The following is a 22267-nucleotide window of genomic DNA, read 5'->3' on the forward strand; positions in this document are numbered from 1 at the left end:
AAGAGGCACCAGTCCCTATTTGCTTTACATAGTAAATTTTATGTTTATATATAACTAGACCGTTTTTGGTGATATTTTAAATCATAATTTTCGTATAACTTTTTCACATCTCTTATTTGTTTTTATCAATTGGTGTTTACATATTTTCTCTCCCACTGTATTGACTTTTTTAATGTCATGCAAACTTTTATTTTAAGGCTACATATGCACTTATGGATTCTCTTACACACAGGCACAATCGCTAACTTAGTATGCATACTACACAATCTTAATCCTAGGTTTAATAAAATAGCCATCTTTAGACTATGATGTTGAGCTTGAATACGTATTTCCTCCAAAGGAATTTTCTTCACTGGGTTCGAAGAAGTAGTCAGACGCGGTTTACGTTTCTTCGTAAACACAGTCACTCTCCAAATAAAGCATTTCCTCTTTGTTACCCGCGATGTGATGCTCACAAATCACCGTGTGAGGATCGATAGCGTTGACATCATCTGAGCCAATCCAACGCCCTGTTCTGCTTCGCCCTTGTATTAGACAGCCAATCGCTGGACGTCACTGTGCCAGAAGGGGTGGGTTGACGTCTAGTACAGGAAGCCAGGCTGAGGTGAGGTGGGGAGGAGAGATCACAAAATAGTTAGCTCGCTGCTAGCTGCCTCCTGGAGCCGATTTGCCCGAAGTGCGATGAGCCCAGGAGGCGAAATTAGTGGGTTTTTTTGGTTTTGATTGTCGCAACGATGACCCTCTGACCCCAAGAATGGACATAAGTTAATGATGACGGGGGAGAAGAAGAAGAAGAAGCGGCTGAACCGCAGCATTCTTCTTGCAAAGAAAATTATAATAAAAGATGGAGGAAGTGTGAGTTAAATATTTATTTATCTCCCGTAAGTTAGCCTGCCATTGAGTTAAACGGGCTCTCGGCCGACTGTGCTGGTGTGTTTATTTCGTGAAAATACGCGAGGTAATGCAGCTTTTGTTGCGGCTGTCGGTGGTAGCGGGCAACGTTGACCGTTAACGGAGGCTGGGTGTTGGGAGGGCTAACACTGCTAGCTGTGGGCTAGCATTTCCAGTATTAGCGGCCTGCGTTAGCTGCTTGTTAACACGTCAGCTCAGGTAACGGTAGGTCGTTGATACCGTTGTTAGCTCTGTTTCTTTTATTGATACCGCAGACATTCAGTTACCTTTACTTTTAGCTTTTTCACTCTACGTTAATGCTAATAGGAACTCACGTTTCTTTAAATTGTGTGGCACTAAAAGCACCAGCTGGGACTAGCTCAACGTTAGCTTACAAGCATATGTGTTTAATTGGGCTTATTTTTTATTTGCCCTTACTAGCTGAATAGTTACATCTGGGTAGTTTTAAGGTGCTGTATGCGGTACAAAGCTAATGTGCAGTTACTTGGTTAATCTTATAAGTAGGTGAGGGCAGTATATTTAAACATGGGGTTTGTCATGTTGGTTAAAAACAAGCAGAACACAACATCGAACAACTAAAAACATTGGTATTAGCTTCCGGATTTAGAGCCAATCCCGATCTGATGTAAGGTAGGATAAGTGTACGTTAGATGTCCAGAGTTTGGTGAGTCAGGCCCTATTGCCATATTTTTTTCTCCCGTCTCTGGTTTATTGACACCTGTAAAGCTGTAATGTTGTGACATTTTTTTATTTTGGATATTTGTATATAGTTTCCTTGACTAAAGGGCAACTCCCATACAAGGGATTATATAGGGGATTCATTTAAATTTGTTTTGACTGTTGACTGTAGATGGTGGTGATTCTCCTAAATTAGGCTGCTGGGAGTGTAAGTATGGTGGAGCTGTTATAAACTCAGTGAGGCATTTGTACCGGTTACGTAATCAGTGGGACAGTAATGCCAAACATACTGAAAATCCATATGAAGACTAACAATTGTGATCATAATGAGGAGAACCACTTCAGATGATCACCTTACTTCATGGGGCACTTTTCCACTCAGGCTCCATGTTTGTAATCAGTCTTTACTGTGGCTGTGACTGGTTCTGACCACTCAGCTATTAAGATTTCATTTATGAACATTGAGCAGGAGTGAATGATAGCATTAGACTCCCTAGTCAATGGTAGTGCATTAAGCTCTGCATGCGAGGCAGGGTGTCATTTAAATGGAGAAGTTGCTGCATCCATTCAGTGACACAGTTAGATGTTGTTCTTCATTTTCTCAGAGAAGCAGGCATCCCAGGGATACAGTTGTGATGGAGCAAAAAGGGTGGGAGCTTATTTGATTTACGCCCCTGTCAGGCCTGCAGGCTAGTGTGGTATGCTGGGAAATTACAAACCGCACAAGAGTCTTTCGGTTTAGGCTGGCGTATTTTATAGTTTCTACAATTATCACACAAAGTTGTTTCCTGCCATAGTTTGTTCTCAGTGTCCACGTACACGGCATCATGCAACATCTTCACCTTTGCAAAGATTAAATTGAGCTGGAATATAGTGACTTCCTCCCCACGGTGTGGTTTTTATAAAAGGCAAAGGGGATTTCTATTTGCGTGTTACTCATTACAGATCTAGGCCTTTATTTTAAGAGTGACCCAGTAAGCTAAAATACTAACTGTTGTACTATGTCATCTGTTAAATCAAACTGTATAATTTAAATTTTTATGAATTTAGTAAATTATGATTGAGTAAACTTGGGTTTTCCCCTGGTTTACAATGGAATTTTGGGTGGTTAACATGATTGGTTTGAATATTACTAAGAGTTGCCTTAATTGTTCATTTCTTGTTATTTTTGTCTGTTTGATAATGAAAAATCAATTTTAAGCTTCAGGAAATGAAACTCCACTTCAACGAAAACGATTCTGGAGATTTTTACTTTGCGAGAATGTCATAACCTATTTACTAGGCTCCAGACAAACCTCGCATCTCTTGGTAAAAACGAATCCTCTTGATTTACATTCTGGTCATTGTCTTGGACTTAGTGCAATTCATAATGAGGGCAAAGCAGTATAGATGTGTCTTAATGTTGTAAGTATGTAATGCATTAATGTAACCGCTGAGCTTCTTTTGCTCATGTCAGCTTGTGCAATTTAGATTTGGATGCTGCATCATTTACTGCAACTTCCTGTTGTAAAGTGCGTTTAGAGAAGTGTGTTGGTAACAAAATATTGCTCATAACTTGGCTATTGCTAGTGAAAACAAATGCTAGTTTAAGTAGAAGCAATCTGAGGTTATCTGTAAGGCATTTACTTATCTGCAGGCAAGTGTCCTTCAGTCTATTTTATTTATAGTTTTCACATAATTTATGTGCATGTTAATCTCCTAATCATTGTCTAGTTGAGTAAATGTAGTCGTTTTATGCAGAAAAAGCATATGAAATATGATTATTTAGCAGTGTATCTGTCAAGTCAAAAAGAAAAAATCCCGTAATTTGGACATTTATTCAAATACAGGGTATGGAGTGAATTTCACTCTTGTACCCATGTGTGGGTTGTTCCACAGAATCGGGCGATGTGGAGTCTGTATCATTTAGCAGATTCCAGCTCTAGGTTTGATTTGTTAATGTCTTCCCACAAACAGGCACTTAAATGCATGTTACGGTCTCTGTTGCTTGTCATCTAACTGCCTTTCTACCTGTATGTCTGTGTTTGTCTCTATTCAGCCCCAGGGAATCGGGGAGCCCAGTGTTTACCATGCCGTGGTGGTCATCTTCCTGGAGTTTTTTGCATGGGGTCTACTCACTACCCCGATGCTCACGGTAAGCCTAGAGTGTACACATGCACATACACACTCTGTTATGTATACTGACATAACTGTTTATAGTCTAACACACCCACCTTTCCTCCTTTAAAACCCCAGCCAGCGAGTGGCATTTTTCAGACCATTGGTGTCTATGAATAATTGAATCTCCAATCGATTGAGCAAGACCCTGGGTGGTGTGGTTTTGGTTTTTGTGAATGTGCATTGGCAGATGTTTTGCCAGCAGCTAATGAACTGAAAAATATGAAAAGGCCACCAAAGTGTTGTATTGTCTGAGCACTAGTTCTTTGTCTAAAAGGCTTATCAGGGGGTCGCTGGTTGGTGCCGTCAGCCCGGAAAACCACACCATACAATCACCTTGCTGCACCACACAGCAGCGTGGGGTGGGGTGGTTCCAAGTATTTGACTCAGACAGTTTGAACAGCGTCATTTAGAGGAACTTCTCTCTAAAACATCTCAATCAAGAAGTATTTTGCACAATTTCATATCTCTTTAAATAAATAAGGGGCTAAGATGACTGAGACCAATGAAGTACTTTAGTTGATACCAGCAGGGATTGTGTGTTCATCAAGCCTGTAGACTCCTGGTGAAGCATAGGATTACAACAACACCACGCCAACGGGAGATTGTGTGTTAATAGTTTTCATTCTTCTCACCCTGCCTTTTCACATTTCAGCCAAACTCGGCATTTACTGAATTCTTTCCTTTCTGGTTTCTCCTTGGGTTTTTTTTTTTTTTTTTGTGCACATTCCTTTTCCTTCTCGTGTAAATGTCTGTGAGGAGAAACTGGTATCTCAAACAAATGATGAGTAAACATCTGTGAGCCACATGATGTAAAGCAGACAGGCTTACGCAACGCGGGCTTCACAGCAGTCTCCTGTTTGAGGAGCTTGTTGTATGTGTAACTGTTTAGCATTAATTACTGGTTGGATGGGTGGGGTGGATTGGGAGGGCTGTTGCCTTCACAATCCCTGGACAGAGGCAGGATTTGCATTTTAGACTAATCAGAGGACGCCTGAAGATGAGAGCCACTGCTTCACTGCTCCCAGTGAGTGCACTGCTTCATTAGTATCCAGCAGCAACAGTCTTCACAGAGCATTCAGAGTGTGTGTGTTGGGTAACTGACTCCCAGAGGAAAACAGGGGATTCTTAGCTTTGCCGTCAGCTTTCCCTCAGTACCCCCAAACAATAATCAGATCCTGTTGTTGTCCCAGTTGTGCTCATCGTGTCCTAAACTGCTTGTTCCTGCGCCAGTGTCAATGAACCATATCTGCCGTGGACTTTAAACCTGTGAATTTCATCTATCTGAATGCCTGTTTCTGTTCTGCACCCACTAATAATGAGCTGCTTGACTATGGCAAAAATCAGAATTGCATTTAATTTGGTTAATACTGAGATCATGTTTATTTAACAGGGTTACTCTCGGACTTGCAGAAAAAAATAGTGGATTTTGCCTGCCATCAAAAGACACGCTAGGTACAGTTCTTAACAAATTTGTTAGATCACCTGTCGTAAATTAAATGCCAGAGAGAAATAAGTCAGAAACTTGTTTAAAACTGAAAATGACTAAATTAACTGAACTGAAATCGTGTCTTTACGCTCAGATTTGAGCTAGAAAACCAGATTTCTCTGAGAATTTAGAAATTAATCAAACAGATTTCAGGAATGCAAGTCAATGACTGTAATTTGCCATTTCTCTTTTTGTTGTTGTTGTTTAAAAAATTCATGGATAACAAGAATTATTATATTCGACCATTACACTGGGTGGAGTCTACTCATTATGTTAAGCCCTTTAAGTCCCTGCAAAAGAATTTCTTAATCTCAAGAGTGAGACAGAGACTGACAGTTCCCACTTGTTTCAGCTTTATTTGCAGCTTCTTGATTTTTAGCAAATTGGTAAACATTTACTCTTAACAGAGCAGAGTGAAACAAATATGCTATAAAACAGAAATAATCATTTTGTTGATCAGTCTCTAACCACTCCACTCCGGAGATGATAACACCGAGGACAAAGGTTATTTATAGTTAACTAAAATTAAACCAAACAAGTAGTTGATGTCATTTTAGTTAGCTGGAATATAAATGAACACTAGACTTTAAAAAATGTAAAAACTAAGACAATATTGTGTTTAGGTTAACCAAAATAAATTAAAAGTTTAGTTTAGATTCAACTGACAAATTCTTTTTAATATATCAGCACCATCAACCTGAGATGCCTTTGAATTTATTGAGATGGCAGTGTTTTATGACATTTGGCCATTTGGTTTGTAAAATTTCTGTTAGTACAACAAACAGTGATTGTGAAACTAACAAAAACTGAAGTGAAACTCAACATTTCTGACCAATAAAAACTAAACTCAAGGAGCCTAACCCATCGTGGTTACTAAAAGTGAAACTTAAAAACACACATTTGAAATTAATTTTAAACAAAAACTAAAGAAAAATACACTGTACTGTAGTCAGCATAGCGCTGACCAACCCTGGAAGCTTTATTAGTTTAGTAAACTTTGCAGGTCATTTGACTGCTCAAACAAATGAGCCTGTGAGTTTATCTTCCCAACATAAAATGTTGGCACTCCAACATGTTCGGGTTAGTTGTTGTGGAAAGGAAAACTCAGATTTACTAGGGACCACCAGGCGCATGTTGTCTGGAGCCTTTATGATCTTTGCATATTTGCAGTTTGATTGTGTTTAGTGCTCACAGGCGGATGGGAAGACAAGTTTGTCTTTTGTGTGATTCAATTTGAGCATTGAATCATGTTGTAATAAGCCATTAAAAAAATAAATAAACAAAAAAAGGAGGGGAAAAAGCCAGGTGCCAAACTCTTTAGTCTTTTTTTCCCTCCTTTTCTGTGCAAGTTTTAACCTTTTTCAGTGACAGTGAAGTCTCTGGGATCTTTTTTCTGTTTGTTTTAAACATGCAAAGCAGCTACATTGTTCATCCAATCAACCAAGTGTGCCCTTATCCAAGCATTTTCCAAGGGCGACTGCCCAGATGGTTCTTTCATTCTGCCCGGGTTAACCTTTTATATCAAACAAGATTGCACTGTTGACAGGAAAGGACGTTGTAGTGCAGACCTTTTTGCGGTGGCTGGGTTTTTTGTTTGGTTTTCCTCCCCCTATCAGCAGCTCTTGACCTTTTGTGGAGGATTTTTTCCAGCACAATAACAAAACATGAAATTAGGACCTTTCAAAATGATCCCTTTTCTAAATGGACATTTACAGCATTCATAGTAAAAAGAAATAAAATATTTCAAATGGCCCTTCTTGAAGATCTGCATCAAAACTTTTTATTGATTGAAATGGCAAGCAGAAAAATTAATGTTACAGAATTATATGTGACAGCAATTTGTAAAACTACATCTGCTGTAACCAGTGTAGCAGGGAGACAACGGTTTGTGGTATCATGGAAAAATACGTTTTGTTTTTTTGTTTTTTTGCTTGTTTGTTTTAAATCTGTGCCTTGGTTGGTTGTTGGGGTTTTGTTTTGTTTTTAAATATCCATCTGTGTGTTAATGACTAATCTTATTAAATAATAAAATTTGCAGTGTTCCCCTAAATAATTGTGATCATGTTTCTTGCCATAATTCTACAGGCTTAATTCAGTGTTAATAAAGTGGTTTAATTTACTTTTATGTGTGTTTGCTCTGCAGGTATTACACCAGACATTCCCCCAGCACACATTCCTGATGAATGGGCTCATTCATGGTGTGAAGGTAAGAGACAGCACAACAAGACAATACAATAACTGGTCCGATTTATGTGTCTCACTATAAGACAGCTGGTTCTTGTCCTTCCTTCTGATTGGTTGTGTGATGTTCAAAGCTGTTGGAAAATGCTCAGACGTCTATGACTGTGTTACATCAGAATTATTGCACCAGAGGTTTTTGTTTTGAAATAAATAAATAAATAAGGAAATGGGAGAAACACCCTTTAACCATCTTATCAGTGTTGAAGTTGCACAGGACTCATAAATAACTACATATAACAAATGTTATAGATATCTGGTTATGTTTCTTGTTATTGAAAGAAAAAGTACTAGTGGATTTATTGGATTTCTAAATCTGCAAATATAGAAGGCACTTGAGGAATGATAACAATCGCACAATTAATGCCACTAATAAGATAAAGAGTATCCTAAATCTTTAAGCATGCTTTGGTTTTTGTGTGTGTTTGCTGATAAGTTTCCCCTTCATATGTCATTGCTTAGCCAAAGGTGAAGAATTTTTGTTTTTGCTCATTGTGTACATTACGCAAGTTTAGTAAGATTTGTGCAGTAACCATTTTACAAAGACTTTGTAGTTCACAATGATTTTACAACCACCACAAGGGTCATCTGTCCTTCACATTATATCTCACAAAATTAAATTGAGTGTAATCAGTTATGGTTCTTTTTTTTTTTTTAAAGCAGGCTATAATCTCACTTTAATTTCATCACTGTCAATATATCTCAAGGCTTCTGCAGCAGCCGTGCGAAACAATAAAGTGATATATGAGTGGAAATAAAAACCAAAGCCAATTTAAAAGTACCAAAAAAAGAGAAAAACAAACAGGGTTCTTAAATGACCCCATTAAAATCTTTCCATTATTGTTACTGCACCAAGTGGCCAGTTCCCGTAAAAACCCAATCAGTGTCCATCATCATGTTTGCCATCAGTGTATTTCCATGTTGAAATATGACTGCAAGCTGTCCAGTAACTGTAGCAGGTTCCCAAGCTGGACTAAGAATAAATGAAGCTCCTTCAAAGGTGATGTGGCTTAAGATAATCTACAGATTGGTTAAGGACATGCTTGTAATCATTTCAAATTTTTAGTTACTAGGATTTAAGAATTGTGGCCCAATCATTTTTCCTTGCAAAACTGCAAAGCTTGCTAAATTCAATCCTAAGCAAGGTTCCTCTATGACAGATCACAGCATTTTAAAGATGGTCTCTGTTCTCAGCGTGTGTTGGCCTGTAAGTCTTTATTTATTCTAGATTTAGCATGCCAGCCAGCCAGCTATAAGCGCTCTGTTATTTTTTTGTTTGCTCTGGTTTAAAGTTTCCATTAGGAGTAAGTAGGGACTGAGGATGACTCACAGACAGCTGGAAAAAGTTTTATATCATTTTATTATCAGTCACAGCAGCATGGTAATAGCAAAACTTTGAACATTCAGTACTTTGCTGTTCAGTATTTACAATACCCCAAGAGATAACAGAAAGAGAGAAGGAAAACAAACCAAAGAAACCCCTACAAAACTAAAAACAAACAAACAAACAACAACAAACACAAAAATAAAATGTATAAGGGACAGTCAGTGTACAGTTAACTATGATAGTGATATAGAGATATGGTATCTGGTCATGATAAGGTGGTCATTTTAAATGTTTCCATGTACATTAGAAATGGCTGCCATGCCATAAGAAATTTGGTGGTTGAACCTGCCAGTGTACATCTCATCTTTTCCAAATGCAAAAACCTCATGAGCTCTGCAAGCCACTGTTCATGTGTGGGAGGAGCTTCCTGCTTCCATCTTAAAAGTATAAGGCGCCTTGCAATGAGTGAAGCAAGCCAATAGAATTTGAATAGTATTTTGACAGAGTGATGTTTTGAGGTATCACCCCAAAGATAGCCGTTAGAGCAGAAGGATCATATTTAACGTTATATATCTCTGAAAAGGTGTTAAATATAGACACCCAATAGTTATGAAGATTGGGGCATGTCCAAAAAGTATGAAGGAGTGAACCTGTTTCTGCTTTACATCTGTTACACAGGGGGTCAGCTCCTGGATAGAACTTGGCTAACTTTTTCTTGGAGATATGTAATCAGTGTAGGACCTTGAATTGGAGGAGCCCATGCCTGGCACATATCAAAGAAGATTGTACCCTATGGAGAAAAGATTGCCAGAGTTCATCTGTTATATTCATCCCAAGGTCTTTCTCCCACTGTGCTTTAAGGATGGAGAAAGAAGGAGATTGAAGACCTAACAATATAGCATCGATTTCTTTAATCGCCCCTCTCTTATGAATGTTTATGTTAATAATAATCCAAAGAAGTTTCCTCAAGTAATTCCGGAAATGAAGAAAAATAGACTCTTTACAAAGTGGCAAATTTGTAAATAGCGGAAAAAGTGTTGCTGGGGAACATTAAACTGCTTCAGGAGCTGCTTCACTGCTTCAACTCAACAAAGCTGATAGGCACGTTTTGACACAATTCAATGACTCAATTTGGAGCCAAGCTGGAGTCTCTGTAGTAAAATTTCTCATCCAGTACAGCATATTTTGAATATTTGCTGACTCGTCCTAACTTATCTGCACAAGTGTCAGTCATCGAGACTTTTGAAACTCTGAGTTTGAATTCTTGTTCACAGCGTGTTCTTGAACGAAAGTGAAGGTTGCCCATTAGTAACATTACTGACACATCCGGCAGTATCTTATTCCCCTGTTCCCCTCTATCTTTTCAGGGCCTGTTATCATTTCTGAGTGCTCCGCTAATTGGAGCGTTGTCAGACGTATGGGGACGCAAGTCCTTCCTGCTGCTAACAGTCTTCTTCACTTGCGCACCCATTCCGCTGATGAAGATCAGTCCATGGTGAGTGCAGAATACTGACGGCTCAGTGCTGAAGCTTTGAAACGCCAGCATGTCACTGATCAACATTAACCAAAACAATCTGTAGTTTCAGCCGTTGCGTATGCTCACAGGTGAAGCTTTTGTCTTTTATACAGGTGGTACTTTGCAGTCATCTCGATGTCCGGTGTCTTTGCCGTCACCTTCTCTGTGATCTTTGCCTATGTGGCAGACATCACACAAGAGCATGAGAGGAGCACTGCTTATGGTTTGGTAAGGAGGCACATTTCAAAAGCTTTTCAAAGGTGTCAGTTAAGAATCTGTCAATTATTTCATCCCTCTTTCCCTCTTTCCTTCAGGTATCAGCTACCTTTGCAGCAAGCCTGGTTACCAGCCCAGCCATTGGAGCCTACCTGTCTGAGGCTTACAGTGACACCTTAGTTGTGATCCTGGCCACAGCCATCGCTCTGCTCGACATCTGCTTCATCCTGGTGGCTGTACCAGAGTCGCTGCCGGAGAAGATGAGGCCAGCATCATGGGGAGCGCCCATCTCCTGGGAACAGGCAGACCCCTTCGCTGTGAGTAACACAGTAATCTTTACTGATAAATTTCAGTGTACAGGCTGGGCCAACACAACAGCAGTGTGATTTATTATCTGTTAGTCTCTGGCTTAAAGAAAGACACAAAACATTGTGTGAACACTTAGACACACTAAGAGCCTTAAACTGATAGAACACTTAACACTGTGATTCATAACCAGTGATAAATTAATTGAAATAAGTGAGAAATAATAATGAGAAAAGCAACTACCCTTTACATTCAAAGCACAACACAAAAAGCACAATTTTTTTTTTTAATGAATCATTAATAATAATTTTTAAAAATCCAAATTATGCATTCAATCATTTAGCTGCTGGTTGCACACTTCTCAGATCTTGGTGCTGCTGACAAGAAAACAAATGATTTACCTGAAGTTGTTAAACTATTTAAAGCATTACTTCACAGTGTAGTTATGAAAGCTTAAATCCACTGTTGTGTGGCGTTATGTATTCCTTGAGACTTTCGAAGTCTGGATTATTGGAATCATGTCTCTTCCAAACGTAATCTTTTCAGTAGCAAATTTACTCTGTAAGTACTTTGCTGAGCTGCTGTGAACACATAACACTGGGAGGAATTTGTAGTAAACAAGAGCAGTCTGAGGTTTCATACCAAGGCTGATAATTCCAGCATTGACAACATGCATGAGCTGCATCCCTGGATCCAAGAGGATTATCTGGATCTCGATTAGCTTGTGATATTTTCTTTAACATCTAGGTGATGTCTCCCAGTTTTACTTTTCTCAGTTCCATATGTATTTGTGAAAATACAATCTGGATGCCCAATTTTGAGCTTTTTCACAATGCTAAAAAGACACTCTGACTTTAGTCAGTACAGTCCAATAACCGCTGTTCAAGCTGCATGTCTGTTAGCATTTTAATGCAAATCTGTCCAATTATTCCTAGAACCTCTTTCCCACCAGCAAAAACTTGCAAAGTGTCAAACTGAATGCAAACTTTGTTTTTGCTCTAAGGCACTGCGCTGTGGAGTTTTTCCTCCCATCTCTTGAGAGTTTTCCAGTGAAAACATGTTCAGATGAAATATTTCGATGTCCATTAAGAACAGAAGGAATACATTTCCTCTGTTTAACAGAACAATCTGTTTAAATGTGCAGATTTCTCTGGACTTCTCTCATTTTCACACAGCGTCTTCAAAAAGTTCTTTTATTAGAGCCGTTATCATTGTTGCTGATGGTTTGCAGATTAAGATGAATTTATGTTAGCATATATATGTAGCACATGTGAAAGTAAAGCTTTAATTTGAACACTTCACCCTTATTGCCGTCACAGCTTAAATATTCATTATGGCAGCACGCTGGACAACAGAGGTGCCTTTGCAGCTTACGGCTTAATAAATAAGTATATTTGATTAAGCGAGCATGTCAGAAACCACTCCTGTTTTGAATTCTTGCTCATGTTATCTCTTCTTGTTGCTCTCTTGGTCAGTCTCTGCGTAAAGTGGGCCAGGACTCTACGGTGCTCCTCATCTGTATCACAGTGTTCCTCTCCTACCTCCCTGAGGCCGGCCAGTACTCCAGCTTCTTCCTTTATCTCAGACAGGTGAATGCCAAACTTTCTTGCTCACACATTTCCAGAAAGACCACAAATGCCTGAAATATACACCGAAGCAAAATTTAGACACAGCACACACACTTGGTGGGACTGAGCTGCTAAATAAAAATGGCATTACTGGAGCATAAAGGAGATGCTATAAAAATGTAAAATATAGTATACTGGGGGGGTTGTTTTGTTTTTTTATTGAGGACAATAAAATTTATTCTTTTACATTTTGGGTAATTAAAGGCTAAAAAGCTCAGGGACATGGGAAACCTGCTGACCACCCACTTCCACTTCCACTGCTCCAAGACTGACCGAACAGGTTTGCTGAGCCGCACGTTTCTGGAAAACTAGAGCAGATTCATTAGGTTTCTCCACAAAATGCTATCACAGGAAAATCATTGCTTTACACCCTAGCAGCAATAAGTGGACGGCTTCATTCATTATGCTGCAGGAGCATACGGGTGCAGCTGTGGGATTGTTTCTGTTTAACTGAAAGTTTCGAGTGGGGGATTGTTTAGTTTGTGTAAACGGTGACAGGTGAACCAGTTAGGCAGGTCCTTCACACGCAGGCTCATTTTGTGGGGGGAAGAAGCGACGCTGTCGTTTTGGGGCACCAGGGCTACCACACCCCTTGCCCCCTCTCTGCTGTCTGCATTGATGGAAAAAAAAGGGAGCATTCCTGGTGTACTTAGCATAAATACAACAGGAATGTAAAGAACGCATTTTCTCTGAGGAAAAAGTAGTAGACAGCCTGTGTTACTGAAGACTCCAACCAAACCCTGTTCTTCCAATGTGCACACAAGTGAAGGTTTTATGGTAAGATCTGTGCTCTAATGTTCATGTCCTAACCTGCAATAGCTCAGCGCTCTCTCTCACCCTCAGGTCATAGGCTTCTCCTCAGAGACAGTGGCTGCCTTCATCGCTGTTGTGGGAATCCTCTCAATATTAGCTCAGGTACTCCTGTTTATTTAAATTTACTTCTGAATCAATCATTCTACTTATGATAGCATGATGGTGTTTTGTTTTTTTTTTGTTTTTTTTACTGGCTGATTTATTTTCTCAGTCAAAATGCTGTCTTTGTAAACTTTATAGACTGGCTTTTGGATCATGTTGCCCCACTTTCATTGGTCTATTTTGATCAGATTTCTTTTTCTCTCATTTATGCTTTTATTTTAATGCAGCGCTGTCTTACTGTTCTTTCTATCTCTTATAGTCTCTATTTTGTTGATTTGTGTTCCCGAACACAAGTTTTCCAGCACTATTTTCATGTTGCTGAACACAATCCGTCTACAGTCTCATTTTGCTGTCGATGTCCACCAAATTAATCTTTTCCACACAAAAAAATACCTCATTTGGGGGTTGGAGGCATTTGTTGTGGCAATGATGATTTTACTCCTGAGACCCAAGTTGAAATCATAGATGGGTTAGGCATTAAAAGCCATTTGGTTAGAGTTGTTAAAACATCATTTTTGGGGTCTCTGACACCTTTTTTTAGTTTGTTGGTTGACATGGTGACTCTGTGGACCCACATTGTCTGTACAGCATGCTGCAGGCATAAAATTTGCTCCCTACATTACTTTTAAAGCTGTGCCGTCAAGAAAAACATGGGGGAGTGTTATGTAAAAGAAGACAAAACAAAATTTTTCTGTCATTTGAATTCATGCATAATTATTTCAGCTGCGTTTCAGGACTTGGATGAGAAGCTGTTTAAGTTTAATGTGGGTTTTGATTGTTGTTGATCAGTGCCTGGTATAATTTGGGTCTTTATGTTTTGTGTTCCCTTAGACGGTTGTGTTGGGGATCCTGATGCGCTCTATAGGAAATAAGAACACAATCCTGCTTGGCCTCGGCTTTCAGATCCTCCAGCTGGCCTGGTATGGCTTTGGATCTCAGCCCTGGTTAGTATTTCCTAATGCAAACACTCACATTTCTTCATTTATTCGCATCAGCAGAACTTGAGGTCCCCAAGATCCTACTGGTTGAAAATTAGAATGTGTAGTTGTATTTCATATTTCTGTTTTCACTTCCTCCATGTGTAATGTGTGTATTCATGGAGCCCGGGTTGAGAAGTGTAGCATGGTTTCTCTGGTAACTGCGGTTAAATGTTGTAACACCATCCAGCCGCTGTAATGCTGATTGTGTGCAGAACAGCAGGGCTACAAATGCGATGGAGGAGAGTTAAAGAAATGAAGCCAACGCCTCAGTGCAAAAGCACTGCGGCTCCTCTAGTGGCCACCTAATGCTAGCTACAAACGCCAGTCGGTTCCCATAGACTCCAGTGCTAAAATGTCCAACTTCATAGTATTAAAAGCATACTTATAGCCCCTTTGTAATAAATCCATGTGGGTTGAATTTCTTTATAACTCGTAAACACAGTTGCCTCAGTTGTTGGGCGTGGTCATTTTTGGCAGGTGTCCTAACACAGACAGTTGGACTATAAAACAGCCACAATCTGAAAACATGCAAATACCTGGCGTACCCCTTCAACACAAAATGAAATACAATAACTGTTGTGCCTATGATTTCAAAGAATTGGGGAAGGAAGTTTATCTTGACAAATCATTTCCTGCCCTTTTTGTGACAATGATTCTAATCCTTCAGGGTTAAAAACGTTAAAAATTAAAAAAGAAAAAAAGAAAAAAAAAAAGTAAGTATTAAATGTCTGAGACAACTTAAAACATTTATGTCTTTATTTAACTTTAAAATAATAGGAAATCATCAGAAACACTGTTATTTACTCATCAATCAGCACAATTACATTTAGTATTGTTAAAACCAGCATCTGCATATCAGGACTGTTTCTCCATTAATACTAAAAGCTTTTCTTATTTTTGCAGATAAATTAGAAAAAAACAACAACTTTGTACTACAGCTAGTTATCTATTGGCACTCCTATTTCACTACCCTGAGAGACCACTAGAGGGCAGCAGAGGCTTACCTAATGCTACTATTGTAACTTAAACATAAGATGTAATATTTTTTTATGTGACCCTTTTAAACACATAAATGATTGATTGTGAGAAGTTAAAACAAAAGTGTAGATATTTAACCCTATCAAACTTGCACTTGACTCTCAGTCTCTTTAAAAACAATTAATCGATTTATTTTAAGTCAGATGAATGAAAAATAATATTTCAAGCTTTACTTGCTTTAAACCTGCTGATATGAAGAACTCGATAAACGACCACCCCGACACATTGATCACGCTCTGTTTCATTTCTCTTCAAGTGTGGTCATAGCAGCTTCAGTTTCTCTTGTTGTTTTGGCCTGAAGGAGAAGACGGGCGACTATAATATCTATTGATTCTGAAAGAAAACATTCAGCATGTCTCTCTGCTGCTCCTCTGAGCTTTGGTCAATACTCTTTAAATCGGGTTAAAGAAAGGTTAGACTGGCTGTGTCATATATTAAGGGGAGACTCCTCATGTTGCTCACAGAAGGGTAAAAAATCTGCCTTTAAAATCAGAATAGAAATCACATTCTGATGAAATGCACGTTGACATACTGAAGTTTAGATTTTCAAATAAAACAGGAAGTGCAGCTTCATCTAAAACTAGCTTTGTCATCAGAAAAGTCCATATTTCACAATTTATTTCTTGAAGTATTAGGCAAGTAAAATCTTTGTGTTGTGTTTGGTGACTGTAGGATGATGTGGGCAGCTGGAGCCGTTGCTGCCATGTCCAGCATCACCTTCCCCGCCATCAGCGCCATTGTGTCCCGTAATGCGGACCCTGACCAGCAAGGTGAGAGTGTCATCGGAACAGGGGTCAAAGATGCACAAAAACATGCCTGTTGCCAAATGTCGGCCAACTGTGGCCTTTCCTGAAGTCTGCATGTTTTCCCGTGTCTGTGTGGGTTCTCTGTGGGCACTCAGCTTCCTCCCACAGTGCAAACACATCTATTTTAGGTTAATTGGTGATTCTGTATTGGTCGTAGATGTGAATATGAGCATGAATAGTTGTCTCTTTATTACAGACACATGTCACATGGTGACATGTGAAAACAATGAAAACTTTGCCCGATAAACTTAAAAATAAAGATTAAATATTAAGTATGATCGAAGGTTACAGGAAAAGACCAGTTTTAGATCTCTGTGGGAATGCTGTTCTGACCACTTGCACTTAAGTTAATGTGTGTACTGTCAAAAGTGGTGACCTTTCAACTCGCTTCTCATTTTTGAGAAGGTGTGGGGATCAAGGCAAGTGTTGAGCAAAGCAATGTATTATTATGGCCTGAAACTGCTGCCTCGGCCCACCACAGTCCGGGTTGTTTCCACAGGATGTTCTGCCACATGGCGATACAGTAGAGCTCAACCCTGTGACTGTTGTGGGGGGGAAAAAAACAAAAAAACAATCATGACCCTGATCTTCTTCCTCACCTGAGGTCCTGGACACTGTAAACTGCTCAGATGCAGCTGGAGGCCCAGTTTATCACCAGTACTGATCCTCCAGTACAATCCCAGGAGGAGATACAAATCCTGTTGGAGTCGTATCAGGAAGGGCATCCGGTGTGGAAAGTCGGCCAAATCAAACTTGCAGCCCTCTGTGGCAACCCCTTGTGAATAAGGGAGCAGCTGTGTACTTGTGTTATTAGACGGGTAGCTATGCTCCACATAGTGGCTCGTCTACAGTATATAGGTCGGCGGTTGATATTTTTCAAGGGCCAGGAGAGAACATATCATTGTAATAAATGATCAACAATTCCCTTCATCTGTCAGTGGTTTTAATGCATTAGATAACCCGTTCAGAACCTTGTGTCCATTTAAATGTTATTGATTGAATGTTGTGTGTTTCGCTTTCCAATTTTTTGTGGGGGATCTACTGAAGGTTTTTCCATATGCGTTTTGTTCAGGTGTTGTTCAAGGCATGATCACTGGAATTCGAGGCCTCTGTAACGGTTTGGGTCCTGCTCTTTACGGCTTCGTCTTCTACTTATTCCATGTGGAGCTGACCGACACGGACGGCTCTGAGAAAGGTGCCAAACTGAACATGGCCAACCCCACTGACGAGGTGAGCTTGAATCAGAGATGACATTAAAGCCATCTGCAAGGACGTGTATACAGAATTTCCTTATTCATGTGCTCCATAATGACCAAAGTGTTGTCTTCTCCTTCTTAGAGTGCCATCATCCCAGGTCCTCCCTTCCTCTTTGGTGCATGCTCAGTGCTGCTGTCTCTGCTGGTGGCGCTGTTCATCCCGGAGCACACGGGTCCCGGTATGAGGCCCGGCTCCTACAAGAAGCACAGCAACGGGGCGCAGAGTCACTCCCACAGCCCGCAAGGCAGCGGGGCAGAGGGCAAGGAGCCGCTGCTGGAGGACAGCAGCGTATAACCTCAGCTCAGGGGGGGCAGACTCCCTCGCTCCACCTCAAAATGCCCTGCACACATGGACAGATACACATAATTTATCACAAGGACACACACACCTCAGGCACACGTCACACTCGAGTGCCACAAAGAGATGTTTGTCTGTTTTGCTGTCCACAGCACAAAGTTGGGCGCTCCTTCCTTAGCAGCCCTTTTCTTTCTAATAGCTGGGTTATTGTGAGGACTTTCTAAAGACCCTGTGTGAAGAAAGTGTGTCGAGCATTATCAGGGCTGCAGTGGAAGACCGTGTGTGTGTGTGTGTGTGTGTGGCTGAGCTGGACTCCAATCTTTGGTTTGTCTGAAGTTGTAACAGTGGAGCACACAACAGCTTGTCCCCCTCCTGGCGCGAAACAGAACTGAAGTGACTTTGGTTTAAAGTGCGAGTGGGGATATATCTCTGATACGTTACTAAATACCTGTGTGACTCTTGATTATTCCTCTTTAGTTAGCCAAGTGGCACCTTCGTTTGTCCGAGAAGAGCGTAACGAACGCCCTTTCACAAGCTAACTTCTGTTCTGATGCTTATCTTTATGACTACAGCTCTGTTTAGGCATCCAAGAAGGAAACATAGTTCTTCTTCTTCTAGTTGTTCTTCTGTGGGAGCGCAGCAGCTGTTAAACCTGTGAAAGGAGCCTGCAAACCGGTATTGGAGAGGCGCTGCCTAATTGCAGTCTGGGTTGGCAACCAGTTCAGATACAAAAAGCTTTGTTAGGACCAGTTTTTGTTCAAATATCAAATTTCTTACAGAGAGATGACTAGAAGAGACCACTTTGTTAGCTCAAAATGGTTTTTCAATGTTTACTTGCCATTCTCTAGATTAGTAGTACAGTTTGGGTTGTATATTTTTCTCTGTTCAAACTGAAGGCTAGTTGTGCTTCAAGTTTTTATTCAAGAAACAAATGTTGCCTTGAAGTCACTTAAGATATATATGGAGACATTACGTAACCTGTATGAAGACCGAGGTCTGAGAAGGCTCTGTAATCTTGTGCTATTGCTCCCATCGGAGCCGTTACACACTTTTTATTCCTTTGTATTCATGCCCTTCCTGTTACTTTGTTTCCTGACGTTTATCACCATCAAGTTGAGGCTTACAGAGACACGGTTTTATTTTTAAAAAGCCTCTGGACCATTTGGAGCTGGAGCATTGCTATCAGGATGTCGGTGTCGGCACTGACTGTTTGAATTGATATCATTAGGTTCAGCAGAATATCAGCCACGCTGCTGCAGTAGTAAATACAAAGGCTAATCAGTGTGGCGTAAAGTGGTGGATAAGAATTATAACTGTGTCATATAGTCCCTGACGTTTAACCTGACATGTGTACACTCAAAGAGGCAGGCCACGCTTCTCCAAATGCCTGACATGAAGCACCTCACAGACGTGTCTGGCAACTTATGTAGAAGCTCTGCAGATGCCAGCCTGCGCCACCTAAGAGGCAGAAACGAATAGCGGTAGTGGATTAGATGGCTGAAAATGTTGATGTCATCCCCAAACAGTGAAGCAAAGTAAAATCTGGAGGTTTTGTCGATGTGGAGAGTATTGAGAAATCTGCAGTCATCCCAGATTTCATTAGTTTGAAAAAAGAGAAAAGAAGAAGAAAATCCACTTAAAAGTGTAAGCCCTGAATTTTTATTATCGCCAATGCCTGCAGATGTCTCTGGGTTGTTCTGCAGGTCTGAACCGCTGCTGCCACGTTTTTGTTTTTATTTTTTATTTTCCCCTGTCAACAGGTGGCGCTGTCTGTACCTGGCATGCCTGTGAGGTGCTTGTGTGTTTTGTTTTGTTTTTTCTTTTTTCGGTCATTTGGATCAGGAACACTGCGTTCCCTTCGTTCACATACTACGTCGCCACCTTTCCACATTGTAACTTTGATTTGTGAATGCCTCTCGTAGCTAACAACTGGTTTCATGCTGTTTAACATCTGTATGAACACGTATTTAGTGCCATATCTTCTTGATTTGCTTTTTTCTTTTGTACTGTGTGTGTGTGAATGTACACTTGTGTGATTTGAGTGTTATTGTTGTTCTTTTTATTTTCTCTTGTCTTCATTTCTTTGACTGAAGATTTAAGTTTTAATGCTATTTTTTTTTTAATAGCTTTTTAAAACTTCAGTCATTTTCTAGGATTAATTGTCAACATTGGATGGGAAATTATCAAATGTCCTTCTGTCCCTTTTGTTATGTTTGTTTTGGATTTTTTTTTCCAGCCTCGGTCTTCATTTAATAACAAGCATTTCACCATGGTTTGTTAAGCTCATATTTTTTCCCAGATTTCTCTGAATGTTTCGAATGAAACTGAACATGTTGACCACACAATACCCTCAAGGGGTTTTTGTTATTTAAGAGGGGGTGTTACTACACAGGAGGCCATTATTCCTTTTTTTTTTTTTTTTTTTTTTAAATCATGTAATTGAAAAACAGAAAATCAGATCCTGCATAAATTGGTAAGATTCTGCACCAGCCCCCCACCACCACCACCCACGTGCACACCTACAGCCTCCAAGCAGACGACTGTAAATGTACAAAAATCACCTGTACCTAGAGAAAAATGTATATATTTATTCCTCAAGGAGATGGCCACCTCTTGGTCAATTTGGTTGTATGGTGCAATTATTATTATTATAATTACTATATATTTCTCCAGAATTACCTGCTAGCCACTCCTGTTTTTAGTACAATGTGGTTTGTGGCCTGAACCCCCCCCTCTTTGTGTGCCTAAAATTAGCCAAGAAATGAGTATGGCAACCTAAGTAAGTAAAATGGTGGTTATTAATGTAAATATGGGAAACTAATGATAAACTATTTATTAAAGGTTTATTGTACAATGAAACGTTTCAGGTTGCCTCTGTGTTTTCTGGGTGGGTAACACAGGTGAAATCGTGTTAATGTGGCAGTGAGTGAGAGTCTGAGCAGCGATAATCATTTGGTCGTTTCGTTTAAGGTGATGATCCAATAGTTAACGGCTGCTAAATCCCAGTGAATCTCACTATAAATTGGTAGCATTCCTGTTGGGCTTTATTTGCTGTTATATTACTGCCCCCCCCCCCCCCCCCCCTCCCTGTTTTGTAATGTAATGCTCTGAGTTTGCTGGCTGTTGGTTCAGTAAACCTGCCCTTTGAAGCTTAATGGTACCACTAATGCCTCCTCCACCTACATAGTGTATATAGTCATGCATTGACCTGAGCTTATTTATGGGTGGTGAATTTGTAATTAAATCCACATGGAGGCGGTAGTTACATCTGGCAGAAACTTTAGAGTCTTCTCCCTGAATAACAGTGAACGCAAAGCGGGAGATGTCAAAAAAATGTGATAAAGTGGCCATAATAATTTATTTTTGTTATTAATGCAATGTAGGGTAATTTAATGTCTTACAATTTGCAGCTAATAACTTGCCCATCATTTTGTTGAATTACTGTGTGAATGATGAAGTTTTACTGGGTCAATGCTCAAATCTTAATGTGATTAATGAGTATTTGCATAATATAAAGCAATGTTTCCTGTTTGAAGCCTTACTTGTAGTATTTGTAATTACTGTTTTCTTTTGAAAAGCTCTTGTGGATAAAATTGTTCGAAAGCAAAATTATTAGATTCATTAATTCTTCCATGAAGCCAGCCTAACTACCCCAGCTTTCTTCTGATTGGCTCTAGATTTAAACAGTAGGTTTGAACAACAGGTGGTTAGAGTTGATGGAAGTGCAGCCAGCGCTGCCTGCCATATCTCACGATGTGTACTCCCGTTAACCTGTCTGAAATTGACCTTTTTGGTCACAGGCATTACTTAGACATACATTCTATTAGACACACCTGTTTAATTGCTTGTTGATGCAAACATTTAGTTGGCCAATCAATGATAGCAAGTTGACGTAAACTGCTGAAGTTCAAACAGGCCACCAGAACAGGGAAAAACAGGTAATTTTAAGCGACTTTGAATGTGGTTGTTGGTATCAGATGGGCTGATCTGCTGGGATTTTCCGATGCAACCGTCTCTCGGGTTTACATTGAAGGGTATGAAAAAGAGCTCCTATCTAGTGGATAAATCCCTTGGTCTGATGGGAAGGAAACACAATCACTTGTTACACTCAAAGTATACAGAAGTGCATCTTGGAGGAAGAAAGGGCTACAGCAGCAGAAGACCGCACCCAGTGCCATGAGCGCACCAAAGTTGGACAATAAATAATTGGAAAAACACTTCCTGGTCTGATAAGTCTCGATTTACGCTTTGACATTCGGATGGTAGAATCAGAATTTGGAATAAACAATATGAAAGTGTATGTAATGATTTCACCACACTTTGGGGGCATCATTTAAACACACCGCGATAACCGATTATTGTACTGGCCATGTCCAGACCTTTATGACCTTAGTGTGCCCATTTCCTGATGGAGATATGACATGAACGACTGTACATGACAGAAAACTTTTGTCCTGCAAAATAATAAGTCTGTGGGATTGTTAAGAGAGTGTTGACACGTGACCGC

The 22267-nt window shown here is 39.9% G+C and overlaps 1 protein-coding gene across 1 annotated transcript; it reads left to right on the forward strand.

The window, feature by feature from the left end:
- Positions 1-593: 593 nt before the first annotated feature.
- On the forward strand, positions 594-20619 carry slc71a1-2 (solute carrier family 71 member 1-2). The gene is made up of 12 exons (XM_006792224.3): positions 594-855; positions 3629-3724; positions 7380-7442; positions 10169-10296; positions 10431-10545; positions 10632-10850; positions 12315-12428; positions 13311-13382; positions 14214-14326; positions 16073-16170; positions 17279-17436; positions 17545-20619. The coding sequence occupies exons 1-12, from the start codon at positions 769-771 to the stop codon at positions 17755-17757; spliced, it is 1476 nt and encodes a 491-aa protein (XP_006792287.1). The 5' UTR covers positions 594-768; the 3' UTR covers positions 17758-20619.
- The last annotated feature ends 1648 nt before the right edge of the window (positions 20620-22267 follow it).

The sequence above is a fragment of the Neolamprologus brichardi genome, chromosome 18 (assembly GCF_056152115.1).
Source record: "Neolamprologus brichardi isolate AB-2024 chromosome 18, ASM5615211v1, whole genome shotgun sequence".
Lineage (NCBI taxonomy): Eukaryota > Metazoa > Chordata > Actinopteri > Cichliformes > Cichlidae > Neolamprologus > Neolamprologus brichardi.

What these genes read in the sequence shown, in the direction of transcription:
- slc71a1-2 (XM_006792224.3), top strand. Translation starts at nt 769, where the DNA reads ATGATGACGGGGGAGAAGAAGAAGAAGAAGCGGCTGAACCGCAGCATT. An exon ending in CTGATGAAGATCAGTCCATG is followed by an intron (nt 10,297 to 10,430) that starts GTGAGTGCAGAA and finishes TCTTTTATACAG; the next exon opens with GTGGTACTTTGCAGTCATCT. An exon ending in AACAGGCAGACCCCTTCGCT is followed by an intron (nt 10,851 to 12,314) that starts GTGAGTAACACA and finishes TCTCTTGGTCAG; the next exon opens with TCTCTGCGTAAAGTGGGCCA.